Here is a 10,138-nt window from a genome sequence, read left to right on the forward strand (position 1 = left end):
TCCAGAAGATATTTTTTTTATAAAAAACATATACTTTTATAATATGTGACATTTAAAAGTGCAGCAAATACTTGTGTAACATCAATGTGCATTAAAATGGAATTCTCAAAAGGTAATGGCACAAACTCACAACAGAACAGAACTTTTTTCCCCTAAACAATTATACCCAAACCAGCAACTAGTTATTAGCTGCTAAACTCTTTTCAGACAGGCCAAAATGATTATACTCATGTCAAATTCCCTTTTGTCCTTTCACTCCCATGTAAACGTTTGGGATCAAGGTTTCTGCTAAATATGAAATAAATACCATTCCACAAAACTGTTCCCATTCAGTATTGGGTTGTGAACTACGTCGCTCCCAGAACTAAAATATATTTAAAAAATTAAATAAATGAACAAAACCTATGTAAAACCTACATAAGACCTATACAGGAATACTGTGGTAGTCAGTATAATAAGACATGAGACTCCATACAAAAGGTGTGGTCATCGCTAAATCATCAGATTTCTGTTGGTACCATCACCGTTTGCCATGGCCCCATCCTGTTTCTGCACGGTTACCTGGAAATGATGGACGTGACGGAACTCAACAGCGAAGGAACCGAAGAGGATGAAGAACACCATGACCATGGCCCACTCACTGATGGCAGCCAGAGACCTAAAGCCGGCAGGTTTCAGGACGAACACTGAGGAGGAGGAGGGTTAAGGAGCATGTCCAACAGGCCGCCTAACCTAGTCCCCTGTGTATGTGTGTGTGTGTGTGTGTGTGTGTGTGTGATACCCCAGAAAGCTTTGTCATCATGCAGCCTCCATCAGTCCAACAGTCATATTCCATTTTAGACAACACTACGCTCTTAACATTTACACAGCGTAAAAGTAGTCACGCTCAGTAATGCTTTAGGGAAAACCACAGAACAGGGCAAGATGGACAATATGCAGTCTAGAAGGATAAGAGCAGGATTGTGAACCACTGAGAAAATGTAACTTGGGACTCCCTAAGTGTAAGGATACTACCCATGAGAAACAAGGTGCACAAGCTGCAGAGACTGGCTCGCCACGGGCCAACACAGCGGCGGTCCTGAGACGGCTCGGCCTTATACGTTAGCCACAGCTGCACCCAGAAGTAGGCCAGACCCACGAAGAAGGCCAGGTATGCCCCGAAGAGATGCACCCCCAGAGATACCTTCAACTGGCGTGAAGAACATAGTGTGTGAGGAATATTAAGTGACACATACACATAAGATGTTGGACATACGTGACGGTTGGTAATATGTGACGTTCCGATAATATATGACGCAAAACATAAAACCGCACTGGAGATGTAAAAGTCAAACATGAAAATAATAGAGATGCAAGAAACTGTAATATACAAGCACACCAATATTGATGTAATGACAATAAAAGAACAACATAAAACAATCTGAAAAGGTTGTGAGTTTTTCTTTTTCAATAAAACTATAGTGGCTCAGACAATGCAGTGTTGAATGAATAGCTGTGATAAACACAAGAAATAATATGATGTGGATGAATAGATGGATGGGTGAATCTATGAATTGACAGATTTGTAATGTGATAAATCAAGTATGTGAAGGAAATAAATGATGGGGAGAAACAAGGCCAGAAATAGAGAGAGAGAGAGAGAGAGAGAGAGAGAGAGAGAGAGAGAGAGAGAGAGAGAGAGAGAGAGAGAGAGAGAGAGAGAGAGAGAGCGTACCGAGAAGCTGCCGAGGATGGAGACCCCGGAGGCAGCAATGAAGCCGAGCACCAAGGCCGCCAGGTTGGCACGGCGACACAGGTTACCCAGCTCACGTATCTGCTGATACCGGATCACCACCACCCAGATTACTAAGAGAAAGAGACATCAGAAAATCCACACCATAGTTATTGAAGAGTAAAGACAGAATTAACACCACAACACAACAGAATTATTATCTGTGCTTCTTCACAGATTCATCACGGAAACAACACCAGAGTACATTATGACGGAGTAAAAAACTAAATATCACAGACCATCACCTATTTGCTTTTACAACTCAACATTCTCCCTGTAATTTATCCGTCAAGTTATGGTGTAAAAAATACATATTATACAGAGAAGAGCAAACAGGGGCAGCAACAGATTTTGAATGTGTTTGTGCACACTGAAGTTACTCACTGAGTAAAGTCCACACAATGCAGAAGAGACAGAACAAAGCACTCTCAGGCTGATAGATGGCACACTCACTGTTGGCAAAACGATTTATTCGAGTTTATACGACTGATCTCATATACTGAAGTTAACATCAACCAAGTCTGACAATTTACTTCTAAATTAATTAACACTGAACTTTCTCTTTACTAGCCACAAGAGACATATGATACCAGTTGTATATGAAGAGCTACAGGTTAAAGACATCAAAACATGTCTTAAATACTTAAATACTAATCTAAAAAAGTAGGATTATTGAATTGGATTCATATTCAGAAATTATCCTGAGTCAAGCTGACTATCATTTACAAGTGTGTGATATATGACCTCAGTGAGTTTATGTGCTCAACTGCCACAAGACACTAGAATTGTACAAATGAGCCAAGAATAAGTGACATATCCAGAAAATGTGACTCAGCTGGCTCATATTTGAAGTTTACACAATACCACTAAAAACTGCTATTGTCAACTCCAAGCATGGATGTTTCTATGGCATGGTGAGAAAATGTTTCATATCAAACTTATGCCAGGTCACCTCCCTTTTATGTGACAACTAGCATACTGAACCACTTTGGTGTGCTCAAACTCAAAAAGACCAGTTTTTAATTTCTAGTGCTGTTCTCACCTGATGAAAGGGAATTTGGCAGTCACATTTACAGTGTTGTTTGACACTGAAATGGCATATCTGGAATAAGAAAAGTGCAGATAGTCATAACTTGTGATCACATAGGCTAACAGTGTGAATGTGTTAGAAAAGATGCATCAATGCATGCTCACACATGTACAGAAAGAGAGAGAGGGAGAGAGAGAGAGAGAGCAAACCAATATGAGCAAATATTATAATCACGACTTTTAACTAAATAACAAAGGGGAATAGTAAAATAAATAAATTAAACATTACTCCATTTTCCTTGCTGGGTGAAACAGAAAGCATATGGGTCATTCCACGTCAATTCAACCAGGGCCCACGCACTTAGGTCTCAAAAAATTCTGAAACAATTACCAGGTGTACCTATGTTACCCAGGAGACACACTGTAAAATTACTCTTATGTAAGATCAATACTTTCCAAGATACAGCCAGTTTTACAGGGGGAGGGGGGTGTCGATTTTGTTCGGCCTCTTTTTTTTGTCAAAGTTCACAAGCCCACAGCGCAAGAACTAAACCATGTAGAAGGCTCAAATTTTGCATGCTGGTACATAAATAGGAATAGTATGTAGCAAAATTGTCACGTTTGGTCTGGATAATCCTGCATGGTCATAGCTGTCCCTCAAAGTTGATCCAAATTTTATTGGAGTTTTTGGCTAGGCTTTGTTTAAGCCTTCAGAAGACATATTTGTACTCAACATAGGCTCGATTTATTTTCCTTACTGAGATAAGTAGAAACACTCTCACAAAAAACAATGAACAAAAAATAAATTCCTTCAGGGTCTGAACAGCAGACTTTACAAGTCTAAAAAATAATTTTGGTTCTCATTTTCAGAGCACCCAAACACCTTGTGGGAATATACAAAGATTTTCTAAATATTTTTTTCTTTATTCTCCATGATCTTTTCTTTTCAAAAACACCAATTTGACTTGTCTTATGCAAATCTTTCTTTTTCACTTTCCACCCTGAACATGGGCAAAATGCACCATTGACATCAATATGTTTTATCGATAGGTCACCACACTGCCACCTGTGGTTGTATAGAGTAACCTGTGGTAGCTCTATACAAACCCCCCTCCCCCAGTAAAACTGGCTGTATCTTGGAAAGTATTGATCTTACATAAAAGTAATTTTACAGTGTGTGTCCTGGGTAACATAGGTACAGCTGGTAATTTTTTCAGAATTTTTTGAGACCTAAGTGCGTGGGCTCTGGTTGAACTGACGTGGAATGACCCATATGCAGACAAGTGTTTTCTACGACTTGAGATAGCCTGCGAGAAAGAATAGCCAAGAGATAGAAAGAAATAGGCCTACTCACACTGCCCATGATCCCACGATGCCTCCTACTGCCAAGAGAACAGGAAGCAGTGCCCATGTCCACATTCTAAACACATAATGTTACACAGTTTATTTACAACGCGAGCGCACATCGCATCATTTCCATGAAGATGCATGCATGACCATCATGCTCTTGATATCCTAAGACTTGTGATACTACTGCTCGTCATCCCTCAGTGCCTACCGGTGACTAGCCTGTTCTTGCCTACGACCTCTGCAAGAATGCAGTGATCCCATACGATCCCGCCAAGTTACTGCTGATGTAAACTAAGTTTTTAGTAGCCTAGGTCAAATATGTAAAAAATATGTAAGTAGGCTACTTTTACAAAAAAAGTTTAATACCACCCGCCTTTCAAAGCAAAATAGAACTCGTGGACGAAAATGTAGAAGTTTCGCTTACCAACTGATACTGGGCGTGAACTAAACAATCATACACAACACAAAAATTGACTAGGTAAATTAAAGGCACAGATGCTGTTTTCTCCCTTTCTCGCGATACTCACAGTGAAACATTCTCCAATCGCACAACACCATTTAAACCATTTAAATGTAATAGTATTTAAGCAATGCTAATCTACACCATGTAGTCAAGTTTAGGTTACTTTTGTTTTTATTTAATGCAGCCTGGATATAGGCTATATCCCTATTTTAGACAGAAAATACAACAGAATCTGAAAAGTTGATTGAAATATTTTATTATGAATGAATTAATAACCCATAAACAAAGCTTTGTGTAGGTATTTCTAAAAGGCCTGCATGCATTTCTGGAGACAAAATGCGGACACTAGGTGATGACACCACAACACTTTCCAACAATGTCCTACACATAACACAAACATACACAGCGCCCCCTTATCAAGTGAAATACCACGTCCATAGCACTGCCTAATTCACTCTGAAAACAGCACTCATAATCCTGTAGTGCTTTAGCAATCACTCCAGACAGGGGCATAGCACAAGATCCTGGGCCCTATGCATAGGCAGTCCTATTATATAATAAATATAATAACATAAATATTCCAGACTTTTCAAGGGCCCTCCCTCCCACCCCCTGGTGGCCCTATAATCAGTACTGGGTTTACCCTCAGTTCAATGCCCCTGACTCCAGAGCTACCAGGAGATGGCTCAAACAATGCAGGCTATCCCTCAGGGTTCATGGCCATCAGCCAGCTTCTGGTGATCTTTTCCCGCATTTGCTTGTGCACAGTGAGCTGGTGGCATTCGATGAGCCGGAACTCGGCGGCAAAGGAGGCAAAGAGGAGGAAAAAGGTCATGACCAGAGCCCACTCGCACATGGCTGCAGGAGACTTGGAGCCCGTGTTGTGCAGCACAACCACTGGGGTTAGCAGTTAAGGTGTAATATGCTGGCAGCTGTTGCAACATCAAATTACATTTAGCCAATGAAATTACAACAGGATTAAGAAACACAGAGATGCAATATTAACTGTTGTGACCTGGGTAACCATGAAATAGCCTGAGCAGTGTGAACAGATCTCACTTAGTTAAAGTTAAAGATATATATATTATTATTATTAGACCTCTGCAAAATGGCCAGGAAATGGTTGTGCAACTAGAGTGTGTGGATTTTCATGTTCTTGGTAATTGCAGTTAACCAAAGATAACCCATCTCTGATTTAAAGGGACACCAGGCAAGCCTGATGCTTTTTCTCTACGAAACTCCCCCTAGCATCTGTACGCGTCGATACGTGTGCGAGCCCTCCCTCGGTCTGAAGCTCTTTTCCTTTTCTTTGCATTTTCCGTCAAGGGTTTTCGCTGCTTCTTCGCCGGCTCTGCCATTATACACACGTTTGCAACAATCGCTAGCGTTTCGTTAGCCTGCCTCTGTGCTGTGGATGCAGGATGTAAACTGATCCTGCTTGTCGCGATGTCTAAGACTTTGTGAGACTGAAGTTCGGCGGGTACGATACACTGAACTTGCAAGTGGGATATTCTTCCTACAGGCAGTAGGGGCAGGTGAGAGAGTCTTCATTCGCCCTGTAATGAGTCATTTAACCATTTAACCATATACCGACTTACGAAGATAATTAATTAACACACAAACGTTGCCTGGTGTCCCTTTAACTTGTAACTGGGAATCACGTCCCCAGATGCTAAGATGATGATAATGATGACCCTTTTATCCTTGACCTTTGACCTCCTGACCCATGTGTGGGGTTTAAGGATACTGGCAATAAGGAACACAGTGCAGAGGCTGCAGAGGACGGCGCGTAGTGGTCCCAGCCAGTGGCGGTCCTGAGACGGTTCAGCCTTATAAGTGAGCCACAGCTGCATCCAGAAGTACACCAGACCCACAATGAAGGCCAGGAAAGCGCCAAACAGGTGTATCCCCAAAGACACAGACTGCTGAGGGAAGAGAAAGAGAGACAAAAGATTCACAGAGCAAATCCTTCATGTTATGAGTGGAGATACACTGATATTATCATGGTAGATACAGCCTTATTGAGTACATGCATCCATACTGAGAGTATTGGAATTTTATTGATACTCATTGAAGCTTGACTTGTACAGTTAAGAACAAAATTATTCATAGCCCTGGCAAATATTGATTTAATGTTGATTTTCTCTTGACCAATATGTTTGTTCTGACTGAAAATGACACTGCCACATGGCTAAAGGTTGTGAGACAATGTGGTAAAAACAGCCTGGAAATACAGACCCATATCTAGAAAGATTTAGAGTCTGGCTATGAGTAATGAAAATGGCTTAACTCGAGGGGGGGGCACAGCATGCATTTGAAAATATCACTGCACGCAATTGAATAACACTATGACCAATGTTTACTGACTGATTCTTGACTTCGACGTTTCAGCGCTATCGTCATCTATTTAACTCGTCTCTGGCCCACCTATATCACATACACCGATGTGATTGATGCAGCTCGGCTCCAAGGGCATGGGTAATGAGCTGCCATCATTACTGATTGCCATAGTGACTCGCTGAGCAAATTCAAATTGTGCTCTCGCGAGAACTCTGGATTTCCAGGGTAGTAGAATCAGAACAAATGAAGCGTTTTCATCTTTTTTAACATTTTGTCCAACATGTCCACAGTTATTTTTTACCCTTTTTAAATAATCAGTGGAGAAATCGGGGTTACCAGTGTCGCCGTTCCAACCAGGCAGCCCTGGTTCTAGGCCTGTGTGTGACACTGACGTGCGATGTGTTTTTGGAGATGAGGGGGGATATTTTGGTTTTGCAGTGTTTCCCTGTTCTGCATGGGGTGCATCCCCTGCTCTAGATTGTCAGCCAAATGAATAGCCTACTCAGTATCAGCATGCAAATGTAAGTACTCTTACTTGTACTCAGCCTAAAAAAAGGGAAATTGGTGCAAGCCTAGTTAAGTATAAGTATATATACTTTTTTGATCCCGTGAGGGAAATTTGGTCTCTGCATTTAACCCAATCAGTGAATTAGTGAAGCACAAACAGCACACAGTGAACACACAGTGAGGTGAAGCACACACTAATCCCGGCGCAGTGAGCTGCCTGCTACAATGGCGGCGCTCGGGGAGCAGTGAGGGGTTAGGTGCCTTGCTCAAGGGCACTTCAGCCGCGGCCTACTGGTCGGGGCTCGAACCGGCAACCCTCCGGTTACAAGTCGAGAGTGCTAACCAGTGGGCCACGGCAGTTAGTTATGAGAGAGAGAAAAAGAGAAAAAAGAGAGAGAGAGAGAGAGAGAGAGAGAGAGAGAGAGAGAGAGAGAGAGAGAGAGAGAGAGATATCAGAGTAGAGAAGTAATACCTGGAAGTTGCCAAGGATAGATATCCCTATAGAGGATATGAAGCCGAGAACCAGGGCTGCCAGGTTGGTACGGCGACACTGGTAACCCAGGTCACGCACCTGCTGATAGCGGATCACCACAATGACTGGATGAAAGAGACACCACAGACTGAGCAGGACACAAAGTGACGAAAGGCTTGAATGTTGAAATCGCTGGTCTATGTCAGCAAAGAAAAGCTTCTCTATAGTCAGACAAAAACTGCAGAGTAAACAGAGTAGCAACAAGACAAAATGGAGGGAGTATTCTATTACTGAGACCACAGAAGACTTTTTCTTTTTGAATTTGAAAATATCACTCACTCAGAAAACTGCTCACATTGCATATCTGTGAGAACCAGCAGCTCTGGGGGTAGTAGGAACCACATGTGCTATTAAAAGAAGAATTTTATGGTTAGCATTCACAGTCAAAGGGCCCCTCTGGATTTACTTTGTAACAAACTCCAATAGGTGGTCAACTGATCATGGTTTGAGGGGTTTTCTTCAGTCATATAGTTTCAGTCACTGCTTGACTTTTAGGTGTCAACATAAGTTGCTAAGAGTATTACAGTACATGCACTTCTGTGTTTACCTGATGTATGGGAATCCTGCAGTCAGATTAACAGATTCATTGGAAACTGCAACTCCATACCTGGGAAATATGATAATAAAAAAAAAATCCAGAGAATAGTGATGGTGTTTTTTGTGAGTTATACATCTCTTTCCAGGTTTTGACATGACACATCAAGCAACTAAACAACAAAAAAAGAGTAAGGACAAGAAAAGATCCAATGGTTTCCTGAAGGGTAAATAGAACAGGGATAGACAAAGGACCACGTCAGGTGTAAGACAAGGTAAAGAAATATATACTCACACTGCCCAGATACCAGCTGTACCTCCTACTGCCAGGATAACAGGAAGTAATGCCCAGGCCCACATTATAGACCATCAGATTATTTGCACGTAGTTCACATGACAGGGATTATCAACTCAAGCATCCATAGCTAATAACATAATGAGGGGTATATCCAATTTACCTTGAGTTGTGAAAACATGAAAAGTTAAAACTTTGAATCTCAGAATCCACATGATTGAGTAATAATATGACTCTTAGTAACTGTAAGCCATTGCGGTTTAAATAAAAAACATTTTTAAAAGCATACTGAGTAGCTACATCTTAGGCGTTCTCGACGCACCCGACCGGTAGCGCGACACCGTGACGTCAAAATGACGTAGATCTTGCTGGCGCGCCAGGATTTTAGCCAGGTAGCGTGAGGTAGTGCACCACATTCTCTGGCACCGCTCTTTTTTTTTAGACGAGCGCGACAAAGCGGAAAGTTGGAAGATGGACTAGTTCGAGGGCAAGCGAGAGTTGCAGTGTTTTGTTACAGTCGTGAATTTGTAATAGTTTGCTGGATAAGTTAATAAAGTTACCAGCGAGAGTTGCAACACATGGAATTAAGAGGAAAGAATAGAAACGATTTATTTTCAAACAAAGGATATCTATTAAGGCCTGAACAAAATCTCTTTCCACTTCAGGAAATTACACAAACTCAGCCAGCTGCTAGCTAGCTAGCCAGCTAACTAAACTGTTTAAATTATTAAAATTTCCCTCGGGGTGACTAAAGTATCTATCTATCTATCTATCTACCTGTGCGCACACCTTGGAAACTAGATGATAATGGTGGTGGTAGTTGTGAATAGTAGCAACCAAAGTCTAAAGTACCATCACAGAAGCTAGCTAATAGCAGAGTCCATTTACATTCTCTGCTACTAGTGTTTCTTAATGCAGCTTCTTCTGCTGTGTAACGTAGTTAGCATTAATCTTTTCACAACAGCGACCTCTGTTCAGGAGAATATTGCAACTAGTCGAAGCGCGAGTATAAATGGTTACGGCGCTTCTGTGACGTCACATTGTCGCGCTACAGGTCGGGTGCGTCGAGTATGTGGAACGTTTTAGTTGAGAACAAATAAAAGAACATTACATACCAATGTAAATGGTCTTCAACATCAATCCATGATAGAACCTTGAAATGCAGTAAAGCAAGTCATATGGGGGAGTCCTACTGTAAGTACAAACCTCAACAGTCCAGCTTCTGTCTAAACCCAAGCCCCTCCTTGCTCAAAGTAATGTTATATTGTCTGGAATAGGCCAACCCCTTATCTGAGTGTACTTTGATAACACCCTGTC

General features: G+C 41.6%; 2 protein-coding genes across 4 annotated transcripts; both read right to left on the reverse strand.

Annotated features, from left to right (window-relative positions):
- On the reverse strand, positions 1 to 5,345 carry LOC125296656 (modulator of macroautophagy TMEM150B-like). 3 transcript variants are annotated; one of them, XM_048246688.1, is made up of 7 exons: positions 5,257 to 5,345; positions 4,155 to 4,220; positions 2,814 to 2,873; positions 2,156 to 2,223; positions 1,715 to 1,845; positions 1,012 to 1,189; positions 1 to 686 (listed from the first exon to the last, which is right to left on the reverse strand). In XM_048246688.1, the coding sequence occupies exons 2-7, from the start codon at positions 4,217 to 4,219 to the stop codon at positions 493 to 495; spliced, it is 696 nt and encodes a 231-aa protein (XP_048102645.1). In that variant the 5' UTR covers position 4,220; positions 5,257 to 5,345; the 3' UTR covers positions 1 to 492. The 3 variants fall into 3 exon arrangements, with proteins under 3 accessions (XP_048102645.1, XP_048102646.1, XP_048102644.1); XM_048246689.1 differs by lacking the exon at positions 5,257 to 5,345 and adding an exon at positions 4,575 to 4,593; XM_048246687.1 differs by lacking the exon at positions 5,257 to 5,345 and adding an exon at positions 4,359 to 4,561.
- On the reverse strand, positions 4,853 to 10,138 carry LOC125296658 (modulator of macroautophagy TMEM150B-like). Its single transcript, XM_048246694.1, has 7 exons — positions 9,937 to 10,138; positions 8,822 to 8,984; positions 8,540 to 8,599; positions 8,272 to 8,339; positions 7,933 to 8,057; positions 6,361 to 6,538; positions 4,853 to 5,510 (listed from the first exon to the last, which is right to left on the reverse strand). The coding sequence occupies exons 2-7, from the start codon at positions 8,884 to 8,886 to the stop codon at positions 5,314 to 5,316; spliced, it is 693 nt and encodes a 230-aa protein (XP_048102651.1). The 5' UTR covers positions 8,887 to 8,984; positions 9,937 to 10,138; the 3' UTR covers positions 4,853 to 5,313.

Source organism: Alosa alosa, chromosome 6 (assembly GCF_017589495.1).
Source record: "Alosa alosa isolate M-15738 ecotype Scorff River chromosome 6, AALO_Geno_1.1, whole genome shotgun sequence".
Taxonomy (NCBI): Eukaryota; Metazoa; Chordata; class Actinopteri; order Clupeiformes; family Clupeidae; genus Alosa; species Alosa alosa.

Bases quoted from the DNA above. Each gene is read 5' to 3' on its own strand.
- LOC125296658 (XM_048246694.1), bottom strand. From the start codon at position 8,886: ATGTGGGCCTGGGCATTACTTCCTGTTATCCTGGCAGTAGGAGGTACA. The intron at 8,600-8,821 runs GTGAGTATATAT...CATATTTCCCAG, and splicing joins ACAGCTGGTATCTGGGCAGT to GTATGGAGTTGCAGTTTCCA. The intron at 6,539-7,932 runs GTATTACTTCTC...CTCTTCCCTCAG, and splicing joins CTATCCTTGGCAACTTCCAG to CAGTCTGTGTCTTTGGGGAT.
- LOC125296656 (XM_048246687.1), bottom strand. From the start codon at position 4,411: ATGGGATCACTGCATTCTTGCAGAGGTCGTAGGCAAGAACAGGCTAGT. The intron at 4,221-4,358 runs GTAGGCACTGAG...TTATGTGTTTAG, and splicing joins CAAGAACAGGCTAGTCACCG to AATGTGGACATGGGCACTGC. The intron at 2,874-4,154 runs GTGAGTAGGCCT...TTCTTATTCCAG, and splicing joins ATCGTGGGATCATGGGCAGT to ATATGCCATTTCAGTGTCAA.